This window comes from Macaca thibetana, chromosome 2 (genome assembly GCF_024542745.1).
Source record: "Macaca thibetana thibetana isolate TM-01 chromosome 2, ASM2454274v1, whole genome shotgun sequence".
NCBI classification, from domain to species: domain Eukaryota; kingdom Metazoa; phylum Chordata; class Mammalia; order Primates; family Cercopithecidae; genus Macaca; species Macaca thibetana.
This window is the reverse complement of record NC_065579.1, coordinates 96,880,136-96,900,913: the sequence shown is the minus strand read 5'-3', so window position 1 is coordinate 96,900,913 and position 20,778 is coordinate 96,880,136. Positions and strand designations below refer to the sequence as shown.

The following is a 20,778-nucleotide window of genomic DNA, read 5'->3' as shown; positions in this document are numbered from 1 at the left end:
TGCAGTTAACTTCTGTTTTTTTTTTTTTTTTTTTTTTTTTTTTTTTTTTTTTTTTTGAGACGGAGTCTCGCTCTGTCGCCCAGGCTGGAGTGCAGTGGCCGCATCTCAGCTCACTGCCAGCTCCGCCTCCCGGGTCTACGCCATTCTCCTGCCTCAGCCTCCCGAGTAGCTGGGACTACAGGCGCCCGCCACCTCACCCGGCTAGTTTTTTGTATTTTTTAGTAGAGACGGGGTTTCACCGTATTAGCCAGGCTGGTCTCGATCTCCTGACCTTGTGATCCGCCCGTCTCGGCCTCCCAAAGTGCTGGGATTACAGGCTTGAGCCACCGCGCCCGGCCAACTTCTGTTTGATATTCAGGAACATTTCAGCTCTCCACAAGTCCTGAAAGTTTTTTCCTCTATTCTAATGTTGCAATTTCCAAAGTTATCAGAAACTTCTATTTAAGAACATCTGTCAAAATCCTGTAGTTGATTATAAACCACCTTCTAAAGATGATTAAAACAAGAAAACAATTGTGGATGATAAAAAGTCTTAGGACAGTGACTATTAAACGCACAATTGACTAGGAAATTTTGGTTACCTCTGTGGCACACATGATTTTATGTAATAATTATCAATAACATACATTAAGTCCTATCAGAATTATAGGAGTTTTAAAAATAATTTTGGAACATATACCTGTAACACATTTATACAAATATTGTCCAAAGAAAGCCAAGCACTATTTCATATTTGACAATGCTTTCTATATGATTTTTATACCAAATAAGCCAAATCTTACTGTTGCATTAGTGCATTATTGATGTCAAATCCAATTCTTAATAAAACCTTATAGATAAATTTATTTAATCTTAATCAGTTTCACCATAAGGTAAGATTCTTACAAACTTTGTATAACCCTTTACAAGTTTTTGTTAAAGAGATCATAGGCAGGTTTTTGCTCTAAGAAAAAACCTGTTGTGCTTTTATTCCAATGTTTAATTGATGGAAAAACTGAATAATACTCCTTTAACTTTAGTCAATATGTTCACACACAGAATTTCTTTTACAATTAACTTTTCACAAACCTTCCACCATTAGCTTAAACCTTTAGTTTTATTCTAACTTAAAACAATCCTTTAACCTTTAATCTAGGCAAGAAAAATCCACATTCCCATGACTTCTTATAATTTTTCACCAAAAACACATTTCACTTTCTTTACACACCTTGCATGTAAAACTGTTTCTTCAGTAGTCTCAGTTACATGTTACAGTGGCAACTCTTAGCAACTTTTACTTTTGGTGAAAACCTTGGTAAGTTTGGGATTTTAATTATGTACTAGTATGGAGCCTAGGACAGCAAACAGAAGTGCAGATAAGGTCTGACTCTTTCTAGCGTCTAACTTCTAATGTGTCCCAGGCCTTAACCTAGCTGTAAAGCAGGTAAGTCATACAGTTAGGAGTCATAATGGCATTTTACGAAGCATTTAGGAGGCCTAACAAGCTTCAAATTATACAACATTTCTTGCATAAATTTCCTTTTTTTTTTTTTTTTTTTGAGACGGAGTCTCACTGTGTCGCCCAGGCTGGAGTGCAGTGGCCGGATCTCAGCTCACTGCAAGCTCTGCCTCCCGGGTTTTTACGCCATTCTCCTGCCTCAGCCTCCCGAGTAGCCGGGACTACAGGCGCCTGCCACCTCGCCCAGCTAGTTTTTTGTATTTTTTAGTAGAGACGGGGTTTCACCGTGTTAGCCAGGATGGTCTCGAACTCCTGACCTCATGATCCGCCCGTCTCGGCCTCCCAAAGTGCTGGGATTACAGGCTTGAGCCACCACGCCGGCCAAATTTCCTTTTTTTAAGCAAGTAGTCATTTTACTTTAAGACAAGAATTTACCATGCAACATCCTTTCTTACATAAAATCTCTTTTCTTTATAACCATCTTTGCATAGCTAGGGGGCATGGCTAATTCCACATGTCCCTAGGCCTTATGTAGAATCTAATGCTCCAAAGTAGGTAAATTGAACAATTTTCAAAAGTCAAAGAAGCAATTTATGATCCTAAAGAATTTAGTAAATGTAATATCTGACCTGCATAATTTAGACTAAATGTTTACATTTTTGAAGATATTTTTATTTTACCAATAATCTTTAAAATTTTTTATTTCCCCAAAATTACTTAAGTCATATGAAGTAAAAGACATTATGTTTTTTATTTTTCTGATAAAATATTTAAGCTCTTATTATTTTCAAACCAATTAGTTAAAGCTCTTTCATGTATAAACATCACACAAACAATACATATAAATACAGACAGAAGATAAAGGACTCATCCCCTGAGCTGGAAATTGAACCCTGAACCCAGGCTGCCATTGTGAAAAGAGAAAGCATAGCCACATGGTTACAAGGTCAAGCTCCCAAGGATTTACAAGACAAGAAGGAAACCTCATCCAGTTTTTTCAGGGATCTGCAGCAAAGTTTGTAACTGACCAGTTTGCTGGGCCGTCTTGAAAAGCAGGTTTATGGGTGTCCTAAACCTGTGTTCCATCATACGGTACCCCTCCTTATGACGGAACAATACAGAAAAACACATAAAGCACACCAGATTCGCTGCAGCTTAAGACTAGCCTCACAAATCCTTTTTCCGATTAATTAAAACTTTACAGGAGATAAACAATGACTTTTACCAATCTGCACAGAGAGAGAAAGAGGAAAGCATTGCCTGAGGCAGAGTGGGGAAGAGAGGCCAGAGAAAGACCCACCCATTGCAGCGACACTGAAAAGTTCAGGCGGCTGCTTGTCAGTAGTGAAGGGATCTTTTCCAGCAGTCCCATCAGCTCTTAGCTTTCCCTTTTAGGGAAGAAAAAGCTCCCCATGTCCCACAGTCCTGTACGTGCCTAATCTTGTCACCCACAGCCATCTGCAAAGAGTGCAAGACAGATTAACCCAAAGAGAATAGCAGTTAACATCCCATAGTGCCAAACTCATTTTTAGCTGAAAGGGACTTTACCCAGAGGAACTTTACTGAGAGGGGCCGCTCACCCCCTACAGCTTAGAAGGGACTCTAACCCTCCTAAGTTGGGCCTCTAACCCAAGGTCAGTCAAGCGTCTTTGTTTTTTTACTAAGAGGGGCCTCTAACCCACTTTGTCTTAGGAGAGACTCTTAACTCCCCTAAATTGGGCCTCTAACCCAATCCCATCCTTTACCCAGGTTAATGCACCCCACTTACCCAAAGTCGTCCAATCAATGCTGAAGTCTATTTCCTTTGGGTTGGGGGTTCTCCTCAGTGTTCTCCCTTCTGTGGTTCACCAGAAAGATGTTACTGGATCCCACCACTTACCTAAAGTTAGCCTTTGGGTCAGGAGTTTCCTCACTATAGTTGCTTCCGTAGTCACCAGGAAGATGTTACAGGAACCCAACACTTACCCAAAGTTAACCTTTGAGGTGGCGGTTTCCTCACTTTAGTCCCTTCAGTGGCCACCAGAAAGATGTTACAGGAAAGGGGTCCTGATCCAGACCAAAGAGAGGGTTCTCGGATCTTGTGCAAGAAAGAATTCAGGGCGAGTCCACAGCGCAAAGCAAAGGCAAGTTTATTAAGAAAGTAAAGGAATAAAAGAATGGCTACTCAACAGGCACAGCAGTCCCCAGGGCTGCTGGTTACCCGTTTTTATGGTTATTTCTTGATGATTTGCTAAACAAGGGGTGGATTATTTATGCTTCCCCTTTCTAGGCCATACAGGGTAAATTCCTGACATTGCCATAGCACCTGTCAACTGTCATGGCACTGGTGGGAGTGTAGCAGTGAGGACAGCCAGAGGTCACTTTCATCATCATCTTAGTTTTGGTGGGTTTGGACCAACTTTTTTACTGTAACCTGTTTTATCAGCAGGGTCTTTATGACCTGTATCTTGTGCTGACCTCCTATCTCAATCCTGTGACTTAGAATGCCTTAACCCTCTGGGAATGCAGCCCAGTAGGTTTCAGCCTTATTTCACCCAGCTCCTCTTTAAGATGGAGTTGCTCTGGTTCTAACGCCTCTGACAAAACCACTACGCTTTGGAGAGAACAACACGGCGGTGGATGATTGTGGATTATGTCATAGCAACACAAAATGGACGAAGACACACCTTTAGGCCCAGCTGGGTAACATACCTGAACTCTAGAATAAGGAGAAAAATCTAGGAGCTGACAGCCACCCAAGTCATTAGCCAGCAAGAAAATGGAGACCACAGTCCTACAAATATAGGCGACTAACTTCTGCTAACAACCTGATTGAGCTTGGAAAATGATCCCATGCCTCAGATCAGATAGCTACTCCTTCTGACACCTTGACTTCAGCAACGTAAGACACTGACAAATTAGCTAAGCCAACCTTGCACTTCTAACCTACAGAAACTGTGAAATAATAAATCTGTGTGGTGTATGTATGTTTTAATTGTGGTAAACTATATACACCAAACATTTGTCATTTTAACCATTAAAAGTGTACAATTCAGTGGCATTAATTACATTAACAATACTGTGCAACTATTATCACTATTTCCAAACTTTTCATAACCACAAACAGAAACTCTATTACTATTAAGCAATAGCTCCTCATATCGCACCCCGCAAGCCCAGCATCTAGTAACCTCTTTACTTTTTTTTTTTAAGACAGAGTCTCGCTCTGTCACCCCGTCTAGAGTGCAACGGCGTGATCTTGGCTCACTGCAAGCTCCACCTCCCGGATTCAAGCAATTCTCCTGTCTCAGCCTCACAAGTAGATAGGACTCCAGGCGCCCACCACCACGCCCAGCTAATTTTTGTATTTTTGGAAGAGATGGGGTTTTGCCATGTTGGCCAGGCTGGTCTTGAACTCCTGACCTCAGGTGATCCACCCGCCTCAGCCTCCCAAAGTGCCGGGATTACATGCATGAGCCACCACAACCTCTTTTCTATGAATTTGCCTAGTCTAGATATTTTGTATAAGTGAAGTCATACAATATTTACCCTTTTGTGTCTGGCTTATTTCACTTGGCACAGTGTTTCCAAGGTTCATTCATATGGTAGCATATGTCAGAACTTCAATCCTTTTTATGGCTGAATAATATTTTATTGTGTGTATATACCACGTTTTGTCTATCCATTCTTCTGTTGATGGACACGTGAATTGTTTCCACCTTTTTGGCTATTGTGAATAATGCTACAAGAACATTGCTGTACAAGTACCTGTTTGAGTCCTCGTTTTCAATTCTAGAAGTGGAATTGTTTGATCATATGGTAATTTTATGGTTAGCTTTTTTTTTTCCCTTTTTTTTTTTTTTTTTTTTTTGAGACGGAGTCTCACTCAGTCGCCCAGGCTGGAGTGCAGTGGCGCGATCTCGGCTCACTGCAAGCTCCGCCTCCCGGATTCACGCCATTCTCCTGCCTCAGCCTCCCAAGTAGCTGGGACTACAGGAGCCCGATGCCACGCCCGGCTAATTTTTTGCATTTTTAGTAGAGACGGGGTTTCACCGTGTTAGCCAGGATGGTCTCGATCTCCTGACTTCGTGATCCGCCTGCCTCAGCCTCCCAAAGTGCTTGGATTACAGGCGTGAGCCACTGCACCCGGCGTATGGTTAGCTTTTTGAGGAGCCACCAAACTTTTCCACAAAACTCTTCCACTTTATGGTCCCACCAGCAGTGTACAAGGGTTCTAATTTCTCTACACCCTCACCAACACTTATTATTTTCCTTTCTTTCAATTATAGCCATCCTAGTAGGTTTGAAATAATACCTCTTTGTGATTTGGATTTGCTTTTACCTAATGGCTAATGATGTTGAGCATCTATTTGTGTGCTTATTGGCCATTTGTATATTTTCTTTGGAGAAGCACAAGTCTTTTGCCTACTTTTTAATTGGGTTGTTTGTCCTGTTGTTGAGTTGTAGGAGCTCTTTATGTTTTTTGGAAAATTTGTGTTGTTTTATGTCACCGTTTGTGGTAACTTGTTATGCAGCAGTACTAATACATTTACCCTATTATTAACTGTGAAATCAAGTTTTTTATAAACTTATAGGAAGCCATCTATTTTTTCTATATTGTGGAATTGTCAGAATAGCAAGAATGATTGGTTCCTTGGAGGTTAGATAAAACTTTCTTGAGAACCTGGCTTGACCTGATTTTTTGTGTTGTTTTGGAGGTAGATCTTTGACAACCTTTTTTCAAATTTAGATTTTCTGTCTTCTTGAAGTAATATTAGTACATCTCTTGGTTACTTACAGAATTAAACGTAATAATGCTGATGCAGTGCCTTAACACAGTAGTCAGTACGTGGAAAGCACTCAAAAAAAGTGTTAGCTGTGCTGTTGTTATAAGATTTTTCTCCTTATCTTGGAGTTCAGGTATGTTACCCAGCTGTGTCTAAGGATGTGTCTTAGTCCATTTTGTGTTTCTATAACAGAATACCACAGACTGAGTAATTTATAAAGAAAATAAATTTATTTCTCACAGCTCTGGAGGCTGGACAGCCCATTTATCAAGGTGCCAGCATCTGACAAGGGCCTTCTTGCAGCATCCCATGGTGGAAGGCAGAAGGGAAATGACATGGGGAGATTTGAAGTGGGGACAAAGTTATCCTTCATCAGAAACCCACTCTCACGATAACTAACGCACTCCACTACTGACCAGTGGAACTTTCTGTGATGATGGAGTTGTTCAGTATCTGTACTGACCAATACAGCTGCCATTAGCCACTTGTGGCTTTTAAGAACTTGAAATATCACTAGTGTGACTGAGGAACTGAATTTTTATACAATTTTCATGAACTTTATTTTTTTTTCTTTGTGTCGAGACAGAGCCTCACTCTGTTGCCCAGGCCAGAGTACAGTGGTGCGATCTTGGCTCACTGCAACCTCTGCCTCCCAGGCTCAAGTGATCCTCCTACCTCAGCCTTCCAAGTAACTGGGACTACAAGCACGTGCCACCATGCCAGGCTTATTTTTGTACTTTTTTGCAGAGATGGGGTTTTGCCATGTTGTCTAGACTGGTCTTGAACTCCTGGGCTCAAGTGATCCACCCACCTCTGCCTCCCAAAGCACAGGAGTGAGCCATCATGCATGGCATGAACTTTAATTTTTTTTTTTTTTTTTTAAGATAGAGTTTCGCTCTTGTTGCCCAGCTGGAGTACAATGGCACAATCTCAGCTCACTGCAACCGGCACCTCCCTGGTTCAAGCAATTCTCCTGCCTCAGCCTCCCAAAGTAGCTGGGATTACAGGAGCATGCCACCACACCCAGCTAATTTTTAAAATTTTTTAAAATTTTTTAGTAGAGATGGGGTTTCACCATGTTGGCCAGGCTGGTCTCGAACTTCTGACCTCAGGTGATCCACCCACCTCGGCCTCCCAGAGTGCTGGGATTACAGATGTGGGCCCCCGCGCCCAACCCCTGAACTTTAATTGTAATAGCTACATGTGGACATGAACCTGGCAGTCGCTGTGTTGGGCAGCACAGTTCTATCATATTCTATCACGTTCTATAGTATGAATATGTTACCATTTATTTGTTTGTCCCCTGATGATGGGCCTTTAGGTTGTTTTGGGTTTTTGCTTTTGCAAATAAAATCTCAAGGGATATGCTTAAATATGTGTTAGTAGCTGTGTACTGTGTTACTATACAGCTTTTTATTAGTAATTGTATACTGTTCAGAATTGTTGCCATTCTGTTCCTTTTGACCTTCACCAAGGTGGAAAGATCACTTCCTCCAGTTTCAAGGCTGCCCCTCTAATTTGCAGGTGTGCATATAACTCTTGGCTTGGGTTAGATCTCAGGGAGTTCCGGCTTCCTCACTGAACCTTTAGTATCATAGAAGTCTGAAATGACACACCTAGCCACAGGAAGGACCTAAGCTCAAGCTCCAGTGGGATTAGACAAGTGCTTCATGTGAAATAACCTTTATAACAGGCATGTAGAAAACAAAACGATAAGCTTAAGATAATCACTAACTCCAAGAAAAGCAAACAATTAAATGAGAAAGGACATGTGACACTGTGCATCACGGCTCTGACTAATTGTCCTAATGTAGACAGGCTTTTGGTGTCTATGCCCTTTGCTCCCTGCTGTTATGCCTGTGAGTGCTTTATGTTACATGAAAAAGAGATTTTGCAGATATGATTATTGTTATGGACCCTAAAATGGGAAGATTATCCTGGATTATCTGGTGGGCTCAATCTAATCTTTTGAGCCCTTAAAAGCAGAGAAATATCTCCATCTGGGATTATTCAGAGAGATGCTGTGGAGGAAGTCAGAGAGGGTAGAGATTCAAAGCGTGATAAGGGTATCTAGCTGGCTTTAAAGATGGAGGGGGCAAGGTAGCTCCTAGAAGCTGAAATTGACCAACAGCCTGCAGGGAACAGGGACCTCAGTCCTTCAACTACCTGGAACTGGATTCCCTCAGCACTCTGAATGGGCCTGAAAGTGGATTTTCCCCGGAACCTCCAGATAAGAGCCCAGGTCAGCCAACCCCTTGATTTTGGCTTGTGAAACCAGAAGCAGAGAAACCCAGTGAGCTTGCCAGACTTCGGACTTACATAACTGTGAGATAATAAATTTGTGTTGTTTTAAGCTGCTAAATGTATGGTAATTTCTTATAGCTGTGATAGAAAACTGATACACCACCTAATATCAATTCATCCAAAAATGTGTAGAGGTGATTCTGTTTGGTAGGGGGAGAGTACTAAAATAAAACTAAATTCTCATTTTCCATGACAGGAAGTCAAAAGATTATATTTAAACCTTTAAAAAATAGCAACATAAGCGTCTGTAGAAATATGGCAGTAAATGTTAAAAGAAACAGCTAGAAGTTTTATAAGTGATTGCTTTTGGAGAGCAGGAATTGGGAATGATGGGGCTGGGAGTGGGCTGATAATTTTTAAATTTTAACCTTGGAGAGAACCGTATGGTGTTTAAATGCATGTTCCTGTGTTACTGCAATGAAAATGAAGAGGTCCCATCACCACCAATGTAAGATGTGCCCATCTCTCTAAGGGCCTGAGCAAGTGGGGTGGCGGCTGCCTCTGCCTACCAGGTCATGTGGCATCCCCTCCTCTCTAATCACCAGGGTGGAGGAGAGCAACAGCAAGCTCCTGGAGTCAGAGAGGAAGCTGCAGGAGGAGCGACACCGCACCGTGGTGCTGGAGCAACATCTGGAGAAGATACGCCTGGAGCCAGGGAAGGCATCGGCCTCCCAGAGAGCAGCCCCCAGGACGAAAGCTGGTAGGGGCCAGGGCAGGAGTCTCAGTGCAGCGGATGGGGCAGTGTTGCTGCTAACAGAGGAGCCAGGCAGCTGCACTGTTTAGCCTGTCAGCGAGTGTGTGAGCGTGTGGGAGGCAGAGCCTCCATCAGGGTGGAGCTCTGCCTGCCCCTGCTGCGGGGTGTCCTTTTCCCTGGGCCTCCTGTTCAGAAGCAGGAGCCCCAGAGCTCCACTGCCTCATGTGGCCCTGGCCTTCCCACCGGTAAGCCCTCAGCATGAGGTGGCAGTGCTGAATGCCCCCAGCCACCACCTCCTCTGGACCCCCACCCCCAGCCCTCAGCCCTCTATCCTGAGCTGAATTCATTAAAAGTGATCGTGAGGCACAGCTGGTCTACTGGGGCAGCCCAAGCCACAGTGGCTGAAGCAGGGGAGGAGTCCCTTTCTGCCTCCTGCAGCGGTCAAGTTGATATAAGCAGGAAGTAGCCTCTCCAGAGGTTTGGGGACCCAAGCTCCCTCTATTTTGTGGCTCCACTGTTCTCAACATGCAGCTTCCATCTCCTGGTCTACAATGACTGCCTGAGCTTTCCCATCAGCAGCAGGAAGGGGAGAAGGGAAGGAGACAAACTTCTCCTTACCTTTTACGGTTGCATGTGTCACTTCTGCTCTCATCCCACCAGCCAGATCCCAGACAGTTGGGCATAGCCAGGTGCAGAGGGAAGCTGGGAAATGCTGTCCTTAACTGAAAGGTCTATCACTCTAACACAGTGGTTCTCAAGGTGCAGTGTTCAGACCAGCAGCAACAGCATCTTGTGGGGCTGGGGCAAGCTGGAGGATGCCAGAGCCAGAAGCCACTTCTGGGACGGCTGACTCCCAGGGAGGAAGGGTCTCCAGTGCGGAGGGGCTGGGCCTGCCTCCCTTGGACCTCCCATCCCACCCATCCCAGCACCCTCCAGGCTCTGGAGTGGAGGTGCTGCTGCCCCCACTGCACCCTCTCTCAACATCCCAGTAGCCCCCCAACCCCTCCCCAGCCAAGGATGGTCAGACCCTTGGTCTCAGTGCTCAGCCCAGATGAGGTCAGAATGTTTCCGAAGGGTATGCCAGAAGTAGGGCACAAATAGTGGGTTGAGGCCACCTGCTTTCTCTTCCTCCACCAGCGGGGCCAGGAGCTTCTGCGAATCCAGGCTGAGAAGGAAGAGTCCCTGGGGCTTAGCCTTGCTGACCCTCCTAGACTGTAAGGAATATGTTCCCTAGGAGTGTGGCTTCTCCAGGCTGGGGCTTACCTCCTGCAGGGCAGCAGGACTTCCAACCAGGGAGAGCTAAGCCACAGCAGGCAAGTCACTTTGTTCTGTGCTGGACAGTGAGGGCAGCTGCCTGAGGGAGAGTGTCCAGGTGGCCTCTGCTGCCTACTGGCCTGTAACATGAGCAAAATCCTGCCCCTCTGGTGAGCAGAGCGCCACCTCCCTGCCTCCCCCTGGCCCATCTGTAAAACGAGGAGGCTGGATTTACAATTCAGTCCCCCGTGGCAGTCTCACTCCAGTTGCGGGGAGCTAGACATCTGAGCAGAGATGGAGGAACGGGGAGGGGATGTGACTTGCAGATCCCTGAGGGAAGAACAAGTGTTGGTGCATGGAAACTTAGCTGGGGGTTTGGAGGAAGAGCCGGAGACAGGGAGGCTGGAGTGGTCCGATCACACAGGGCCTTGAGGGCCAAATAGAATTCACTGAGGCTGCCAAGGCTCTAGAGGCAGAAACGATTATCCCTTTTTTTCAGCTAAGGAAACCAGCTCAGAGAGGGTGATTGTTTGCCCGAGGCCTCTCAGCAGAGGGCGAAAGCCAGGTCTGCTGATGCCAACTGATTTACTGTGGTCACACCACCTCTGAGGGCCTTTTCAGCACCAAGGTTTTCTGATGCTGTGATTTTGATTTTGCCCAAGTTCGCCACCAGTTGAGCTTTGTCTCTCTTTTTTTTTTTTTTTTTTGAGACAGAGTCTTGCTCTGTCCCTCAGGCTGGAATGCAGTGGCGCGATCTCAGATCACTGCAACCTCCACCTCCCTGGTTCAAACAATTCCCCTGCCTCAGCCTCCTAAGTAGCTAGGATTACAGGGGTTCGCCACCACACCCTGCTCATTTAGGTATTTTTAGTAGTGATGGTGTTTCACCATGTTGGCCAGGCTGGTCTTGAACTCCTGACCTCAAATAATCCGCCCCCCTCGACCTCCCAAAGTGCTGGGATTACAGGCGTGAGCCACCGCACCTGGCCGAGGCTCTGTTTTTGATTCCCTGTGTCACAGGGCTTAGAAAATCCCATCAGGCTGAACAAGCAGTTTCCTATCCAGGGCAGCCCTAGTTGGGGATGTGGAGGTGCTCAATGGTCGGAATAAGCCAAGGACAGCTTAGCGGTGTCCCCTGGAGCCAGGAAAGGCCCTGAAAAATATTCAGTCTAGCCCCTGTAGAAGGCAGAGCCACTCTGCCGCCTCCCCAGCAACGAGACAGGTTTACACAAGACTAGTCTTGAGGTGCATGCCACCATGCCCGGCTAACTTTTTGGTGTTTGTAGTAGAGACAGGGTTTCACCATGTTGGCCAGACTGGTCTCAAATTCCTGATCTCAGGCAATCTGCCCCCACTTGGCCTCCCAGAGTGCTGGGACTACCCGCCTCCCCCAGCCGCTTTGTCTCCTTTTTGTGAGCATTCTGTACCCCTCAACTCCAGTGCCCTGGATCCCCTGCTTCCTAGTATGAAGCTGATGGCCTGGATGGGGACCACTGGTATGAAGGCATCAGGTACAGTGACAACCTAGACTCGGGCTCAGCCTGCAGGCCAGACCTCAGGCTCAACTGCCTTCTCTTTTTGAAAACAAATTACCAGGCTGGGCATGGTGGTTTACGCCTGTAATCCTGGCACTTTGGGAGGCCAAGGTGGACGGATCACTTGAGGCCAAGAGTTTGAGACAGGCTGGCCAACATGACAAAACCCTGTCTCTGCAAAAAATACAATAATTAGCTGGGCAGGTGGCAGGCACCTGTTGTCCCAGCTACTCGGGAGGCTGAGACATGAGAATCACTTGAAGCTGGGAGGCGCAGATTGCTGTGAACCGAAATTTTGCTACTGCACTCCAGCCTGGCAACAGAGCAAGACTCTGTCTCAGAAAAAAAAAAAAAAAAAGAAAAAGAAAAAAAGACCCGAAAAGAAAAAAAGAAAACAAATTACCAGAAACTTGTAAAGTATAGAGATGGAGACAGGGTGGTGAGGAACCACCTTGATACAGAGCGGGCAGAGTCAGGGCTGTAGCAGAGGCCAAAGCCAGGGGCAGAGGCATGCAGAGGAGGCATCAGGGAGGGCTTCGGAGGGAGGCAGAGCTCAGAGTTGTCCTGCACCCCAAAGGCGGTGTAGCGTTTCACCATGTGGAAGAGCAGGCAGTGGGCAATGCGGGGAGGAGAAGCAGGGTGCTAGCACAGGGCTGTGGCCTCCTCACAGAAAGTGGTTGCTACTGCCCCACAGGTCTGCCCACCTCTAACACCAGGCAAAACCCAACCGGGAGTGAGAAGAAGGACCCACCCTTTGCCCAGCTCTCCGATGTGCCTGTGGAATCCCAAATGGAAGAGCTGACAACCAGGTGCTCCCCTGCCCCACCTTCCTGAAAGGGTAGGGTTGTCTGGGTGGAGGTGCCTCCATGGGCGGGGGGACTGTGTCCCTCCCCTTGCACTTTTGACTCATTTGGCCAGAAGCTGGTCCTGCTTGGTCATGGGTTCTAGGCCTGCAATTCAGGGACTGGCCTTCAGAGGACAGAGGGCCCAGCCCAAACTCCAATGACCCATAGTCCAATATAAATTTTATCAAGCATGGATCACTGAACCCAGTTTCTCACTAAGTTAAACCTGTTAAGATCCCATGCAGCCATGGGAAGGGAAAGACGGGAACCTCTACAAATTAGAACTCAATTTGTAAGGGGCCTTGAGGTAACTTACACTGCAGGGAGCCAGGCCCATATAGAGGAATCCACAGTACCCCCAAGAGTCAGTGAGAGGAGGGGATGGGTCAGAGGGAAGCCTGAACCTGAAGAGCAGCCATGTTGGCAGCCACCCAGGGCCCTCTGTCACTCACACACACCTGCATGCAGCTCCAGCCACACTGAGTGCTGTCTCCTGTGGTCCAGGCTGGCCGTCCAGGTGGAGGAGAATGAAATGCTAAAGGCTGCCCTGGGCAGTGCCCTGCGGGGAAAGGAGGAAGACTTCCGGATGTACCATGAGATCCTGGGCCAGGTGAAAAGCGTCTTCCTGCAGGCCCTGCGGCAGCAGAAGACAGATAAGCAATAGGATGACAGCCCAGTGTCGGCCTGGCCGGGTGGGCAGCCTCAGGTCTTGAGAGGAAAAGACTCTGTCTGAGAACTCCATCTGCTCCGGGAAGCCAGCCCAGGGCAGCCAGCTCAACCACTTCTACCAGAAGAGGCTCCTTAAGGATGACCAAAACCAATGTCTCAGGCCAGGAAGGCAGAAGAGAAGCCCTAGTGGGACACTGCAGGAGACCCTGAGCTGGCTGGGTTACAGCAGCGGGGAGTCCCAGTGGCCCACTGGCAGAGGCGAGAGGTCTGGGGCGGCAAGCCGGCTGTGAATGGGCAGTCCCTCGGGCAGGTGCTCATTGCCCTCGTCCTAGGTACTACCCCTGGATGTCCCCATGGCTTCACACACAGGAGAGCCCTTCGTTACCCTAACTGGGCACATCCCCCATGCCACTCAGCCTCACCCTATCCCCTCACCCCCATCCCAGCTCCATCTATAGCCCGTCCACACCTGACACAGACTTGGGGCACTCTGCTCTCAGCCAGTTTGTCAGCCCGTTCCTCAGGACACTTCCTCAGGTGCGGACCCTTGGACTTGTAATAATAATAAGTGTTTTCATAATCACTGCAGCTCCCAGTGAGTGAGCATCTACTGTGGCACCCTGACCCCATTCAGTCCTCTAATAACCCAGGGGATTGTTGTCCTATTTGACGGATGAAGAAACTGAGGTTCACAGAAAGAAGCTGAGCTAATATTTAACTGCAGTCTACCTGACCCCAAAACCAGGGTCTTGCCATTCAGAGATCACCCAGGGTAGGCGCACCTACTCACCACTGGACAACCCCACCCCTAGGCAGCCACTCCAAGAGGCACTTTCGTTTGCTCACCAAGACTGCAGCTGATGGATGCTGGTGGCAGAGGGCCGAAGTAGGGCTCGGCTGGAGCTTCGGGCAGAAGGGTTTTGAGGTAGTGGCTCCAGTCGAAGGTACGGTGCACCTCCCTCGCCATGGTGAACCGGGAGGGCTGCTGCAGAGGGACCCTAAGATCCGCAGACCTCTACATGACTGTCACAGTGTTGCCCTTTCTCAGCTGTAACTATGCAATTATAGCTACAGGAAGGAGTGGTCCCAAGGAAGGTCACTCATAGCCATGCACCCCAACCCCAGACACCTTGGCCACACGTGCACCCACAGCCCCACACAAAGATGCAGATACACACAAATACCTCAATTCAGGAGCATGCAGCTGTTCGTGCACACAGGCACCTCCATGTGTGCACACTCATGGACACACAGGTGCAGATGAGCACACACATGTGAATGTGGTCACACATTCCCACATGTGAAGACATAGCCACTTGTGTGTTGCTTGTGCAGTGACGCACAAATGCAGGTGCACATACTGTGAAAACACCCCCTTCCCCAGGAAAAGCCACTGGGGCTCCTGGGACCCTGTCTTCTCAGTCCCTTCCTTGGGGATGGGGCTATGGAGGGACCCTAGCTGGCCCCTACTCCTCAGGGAGCCCCTGACCCTGCATGGGGTCACACGGATCTAGAGATCCCACAGCAAGTTAGAGCAAAGGCCACCAGGATGAACTGGTGATTCTGATGGGGTCCTAAGGGTCTCTGGGAAGGAAGAGTTTTTCTCTGGTTCCTTGTGAAGGAAAATGGCCAGGCAGAGAGCCAGGAGAGAGAGGGTCTGTGCTGGGAGGGGACAGTGTGTGACAGCGAGGGGCGGGCCAGATGCAGTCTGAACACAAACGAGTCAGCACCTTCTCCTGCAGGTACTGAGGAGCTCCAGAGGGTGATCTGAGTATGTGGGGCACAGGCTCTGGCCTCAGCACAGTTCCAGGGAGTGAAAAGCAGGCATAGGACCAGCCGTCCTTCCTCAAGGTCACCTCAGGGAAGTGCAGAGATGGCGTGACCCACACTCCAGCCACTTCAGGGTGGCTCTGCTGCCCTTTCTCGGCTAGGCCTGAGACAGGAAGGAGCATCAGGTCATGGAGTCTGGACAGGTGGGGCTGCCTGGGGCATACTTCTCTCCCCACTTACCAGCTGTGTGGCCTTGGGCAAGTTATTTAACCTCTCTGATCCTCCACATTCTCATCTATAAAATGCAGACAATAATAGAATCCTCTATTAGGGGGCTGCTACTAATATATATGTCAAAGAATAACCCAAAGACTTTTCGCTAATTATTAGCTCTCTGTTTATTTTTGTACGAGGAACCTGTATCTATAGATTGATTTCAACAAGAGTTATATGAGAGAGGAGAGAAAAACTGCAGACAGGCAGGCATGGGATATCTTGTTTGCACATTTTTGGGTTAACTGATTTGCTAGTGTCTTGCTTTGGCCAACTCTGGGTATAAAGACGAGTGTTTCAGTTTTCAGATTCCACAGGCAACCTTGACAGCATTGCTGCGGTGCCATGTGCAGGAGTCCCTGTCATGTCTTCTGGCACCTGCCACCAGGCACCTCCCCACGCCCAGCTTGATGATCAGGTCTGCTCCATTCCCTCATTGGAACCCTCTGCAGGGTTCATTGAGATAAAAAGTGTCCAATGGTTACAGCAGCTGCTCGCACACAGTAAGTGCTCAATAATTATTCACTCTTAGTGTTCCCTCTATTCATTCAACCAGAACTTGTTGAGCAGTTCCTCTACCCCAGGCACAGAGGTGCCGAGGTGAGGCACACACAGTCCCTGGCCTCCAGGAACTCTCAGGTCAGCTGAGGAGAGAGACAGACTGGTCACAGGTCACCATTCCATCCAGCCAGTCTGCCATCAGGCAGGCAGTGAGTGCCAACAGCATGCCAGCCTCTCCAGGCCCGGGAGGGACCTGGAGGTGAATCTGACTTTCTTCCTCCTTTCAGGGAGTTTCCAGTCCAATCAGAGGCGTGGGAAAAGCCATGATGGAGCTGGGTGGGGAAGGATGCAAGACTGGGCTGCAGCACCGCAGGGCTTCCCCCACCATCCCCACCCCATCCCTGTGGCAGTTCCCAAGTTCCCAGCCTCCTTGATCAGATCTGGGTGGAGAGGGGGCTGTCAGGGAGTCCTGTGTCCTTCACATCTCCCTAAGGCAAAGGAGCAAGGAGGGGCAAAGGGAAGGTGGGGAGAGCCTGGGAGAAGGATTTTCAAGGGAAGGAAGTTGTCAAAGGGGTCAAAGATAGGGACCCTGAGAAACCTAACCCAGGTGGGCCAGGTACAGAGCCAGGCAGCTGGTCTGTCCAGGTGAGTACCAGTGCCACTCCTAGGTAGCACTGTCTGTCCCAGGCACCCTGAGGATGACCTCCCTATCCCTCAGGCAGGTGGGCAACAGGTGTGCTGGATAAGACACTAAGGGCCCTGGCCAGAGCCACGAGGAGGCAGCTGGAGGGGAGAGTGCAGGTGCCCTGGCGGGTTGAGGGGCAGGGGCAAGTAAAGAGTTAAGCGGTGGAGTTGCCTCACGTGAGGGCTTTCCCTGCCACACACCAGGCAGGTGCTGCGGGTCTTGGTGCTCAGGTTCCAGCACTGATAGGTGAGGCCTGGCTGAGCTGTGGATGTAGTTTGGCCACTGTCCCCATGGGGGCCTCTGGGGCACCACAGCTGAGCTGGGCAGGGTTGCAGCCTGGCACAGGCTTAAACACACTACACTGTCACTGGGCCCCTCCCCTGCTCCCAGGAGCCCAGGGCAAGGTGACCTCCAGTGGGTGTGCTCCTCTGGACCCCCACATCCAGGGGCCAGAAGAAGCTTCTCCTCCCCACCCCCAGCCAGCCCACAGCCAGCCCTAAGCACAAAGAAGTCTGCCTACCCACCTTCTCCCCACAGGTGTGCCTTTACATACACTGTCTCTCTTATATCCCTGAGCCTTGCACACACACAACACACATATACACACATATGTACGATACATGTGCACACACAAGCAATACACAGGATACACATACACAGCAAACACATGCCATGAACAACCTACAACACAAAACGTACACACAGACTCTACACACAACTAATAGAAAACACAGTTGCATATATACATGCAAACACACAGGATACTTTCCTCGCATTTTTACTTTGAGCAACAAACAACCAAAGAAAGTTTAAAAATTGAAATGGGGCCGGGCGCGGTGGCTCAAGCCTGTAATCCCAGCACTTTGGGAGGCCGAGACGGGCGGATCACGAGGCCAGGAGATCGAGAGACGATCCCGGCTAACACGGTGAAACCCCGTCTCTACTAAAAAAATACAAAAAAACTAGCCGGGCGAGGTGGCGGGCGCCTGTAGTCCCAGCTACTCGGGAGGCTGAGGCAGGAGAATGGCGTAAACCCGGGAGGCGGAGCTTGCAGTGAGCTGAGATCCGGCCACTGCACTCCAGCCTGGGTGACAGAGCAAGACTCCGTCTCAAAAAAAAAAAAAAATAAAAAATAAAAAATAAAAAAATAAAAATTGAAATGGGACTCAGATTTGAGAGAATTGTTCCCACTCCCCACCATATCTTTCCCAGTGGCCCTTGTGGCATTTGGGACGGCCCCAGGACCAACTGCTGGTCTTAGCTCAGTCAGTTTCCTGTCTGTCGAGTGCACTGGCCTCGCCAGGTGCCCTCCCCCGCCACCCGCCTCAGACACAGTGGAACTGGCCTCAGGCTGTCCAGTCACAGATCCATGGGACTTCCCTAGCCCTCCACCCCTCTTGCCATTTCCACACACCACACTCCCTGCAGACCCTGCTGGTTGTGGGTCACCCGGGGAAGGCCTCACTGCTGAGTGTGAATCCAGCCTCTCTGGGCCTCTGGGGGTCAGGGTGTCTGTGGCTCTCTAATAGCCTCTGTTTATGAGCAAGGCCCTTGTCATGGAGTGAGTCACCGGATGCCCCCTGCCACCCTGGTGAGGGCCAGGGCCAGCGGTATGCCCATTTTACAACTGAGGATCTGAGACCCTAAGAAGTGGGGTACACCAGCTCAGGCTCAAGTAAATTGGCTGAACCTGTGTTCTTAACTCTGGGGTCAAACCACCGTGTCTGGTCCCTTGAGCCATTTTCTTTGAGCCTCGTGAGGGCCCCACTGTGGGTGCACGGGGTTGTCGCCCCTGCAGGGCAGTCAGTGCCAGGAGCTTACAGGGCTGGTCCAATTACTTGGCTTCCTCATGTGCCAGGTTCTTCTTCTCCCAACTGCGGACAATGGCAACATCTTCCCTATGGGCTGTGGTGAAATTAAAAGGTTAATCCATGTACATCCCGGCTACTATGATTAACTTACTCCTAACAACCATTGACGCCCCGCCCCCCAAGGAAGCCCTCCTTAACCCTGAAGTCTGGCTCAGGTATCCTTTCCTCCCTGATGCTGGCCTCTCTAGTGCCCATTACCCACCACAGCCCTAACCCAGCACCCACACTGTGCACTAGTCACCATTCATGCTTCTCAGGGTCCGGGACCACAGACACGGGCCTCTGCATCCTGTGTGGAGTGTGTATGTTGGGGGTCTCCTTTCTGTCCTCCAGGCCAGCGTGTCTGCATGCTCAGGAGGCAGCTCACTGCCTAAGTGCAATCTCTCCCCTTCCTGGGCCCTAGTGGGTGGGGAGCAGCACCTCCCTCCTGCCTCCTCAGCTGAGCCTGAAGCTGGGGTCACAGGATCAGTAGGGGCTCCAGGAGCTGTCCTGTGACTGATCACAGTCACAAAACTCCTTCTACCCCCTAGAGCCTCCCCACAAGCACACACGTAAACAGGCCTCCATAAATAGCACAGACTTGGCCTCATCTGAGGGGGGCACTGTCAGAGATTCTTAATCTCAGGGGCACCTTCAGGATACCCCTTCCCTCAGGTATCCAGGGCTGAGACCTTGGATGCTCCCTTCCAGAATGAGGGCCCTGTCCTACCAGGACCCCTAGTTGGTTAGGAATATACCTGTCGGCCGGGCGCGGTGGCTCACGCCTGTAATCCCAGCACTTTGGGAGTCCGAGACGGGCGGATCTCAAGGTCAGGAGATCGAGACCATCCTGGCTAACATGGTGAAAACCCGTCTCTACTAAAAATACAAAAAACCAGCCGGGTGTGGTGGCGGGCGCCTGTAGTCCCAGCTACTTGGGAGGCTGAGGCAGGAGAATGGCGAGAACCCAGGAGGCGGAGCTTGCAGTGAGCCGAGATCGGGCCACCGCACTCCAGCCTGGGCGACTGAGCAAGACTCCGTCTCAAAAAAAAAAAAAAAAAAAAAAAAAAAAAAAGGAATACACCTGTCTTCCTGTCTGCCTCTACTCTGCCATCGAGAGGATACCAGCCATTCCAAGTACCCACAAGCCTTGCCAAGTGACCCTGCTAGCACCCCTCCAGTCGGGACCCTCCCTATGGGACAGAGCTGGCTTATGGGGACCCCTCTCAGCCACATGTCCCATGCTAGTTCCAGTCCCATCAGGCATGTCAGCCCTCCCTGATGCACTGATGCATGACCAACCAGGACTCATGGCATAATGAAAAGGACCAGGTCAGGGGGTGAGATGAGTCTGCTCTGGGATAGCCCTTAGGAGGTTATATGTAAAGGTAGGAGCTGGAGTCCCTGGAGTCCAAGTGTGAAAGTGTGTGCATGTTGTGAATGTGTGTGGCTGTGGTGGGGGTAGGGCTTACAAGCCTGGAGAGGCTGATGGGGCCACCAGGAAACTTCCTGGAAGAGGGAAGTCCTGGGTAGCAGTGAGAGAGAGGCACAGGCTCTCTAGGAGCCAGGGGAGGCAGGCTGAAGAGAGGCCCAGGTGTCCCTGTCTGAGCCTATGCTACTGGACACCCTCCCTCCCAGCACCCGCCCCCCTTCAAGGATCCTCCCTGCGGCTCCCTGTGGCCAGCAGCTCTGCAGCACTCGGCTCTGCTCCACTCTGCTCAGCTCCGCTCCAGGAAGGCCACCTCCTCCTCCCCCTCCTCCTCCCGCTGTCACCACTCACTGCTCATAACCTCGAGGGGGTGGGGACCCCAGGGCTGGACACACCCCACCGTAGCCCCAGAGCTCAGCCGGTCGGACGGACGGACAGTTGGACGCAGGACCCCAGAGCCTGAGGTGGGCAGTGTGCCAGGGTCCCTTGCGGCCTCCTCAAGGTCAGTGCCAGCTGGGGATGCAGCTACTCTGGGGCTCTTGAGACTTGTGGGGCACACCCCAGGCCCTCATCCCAAGTCACGGGCCACAAAAGGGGCTTTACCCCAGGGGCATCTGGGGCAGGCAGGACCAGGGGAAAAGGGATGCCCTGTGTCCACAGGCCAGCCCTGGTCCGGGGGTCTATCAGGAGAGGCCTCAGGCTGGGGGCCAGCTCCTTGCAGAGGCCTCTCTGGGGACACCCCGCACCGGCCATGGGGAGCTAAAA

The 20,778-nt window shown here is 49.7% G+C and overlaps 2 protein-coding genes across 7 annotated transcripts in view; both read left to right on the top strand.

Annotated features, from left to right (window-relative positions):
* CCDC13 (coiled-coil domain containing 13) overlaps nt 1-14,088 on the top strand; it is a 205,386-nt gene extending 191,298 nt beyond the window's left edge. For all 5 annotated transcript variants that reach the window (XM_050780380.1, XM_050780379.1, XM_050780381.1 and 2 more), the window contains 3 exons: nt 9,054-9,208; nt 12,686-12,800; nt 13,341-14,088. In XM_050780380.1, the coding sequence (XP_050636337.1) occupies nt 9,054-9,208; nt 12,686-12,800; nt 13,341-13,500 (430 nt within the window). In that variant the 3' untranslated portion in view covers nt 13,501-14,088. The remainder of the gene's footprint in view (nt 1-9,053; nt 9,209-12,685; nt 12,801-13,340) is intronic.
* Nucleotides 14,089-20,244: 6,156 nt separating this feature from the next.
* Nucleotides 20,245-20,778, top strand: part of HHATL (hedgehog acyltransferase like) — a 464,648-nt gene continuing 464,114 nt past the window's right edge. For both annotated transcript variants that reach the window (XM_050780396.1, XM_050780397.1), the window contains exon 1: nt 20,245-20,515. The gene's annotated coding sequence lies outside the window, so the exon portion shown is untranslated. The remainder of the gene's footprint in view (nt 20,516-20,778) is intronic.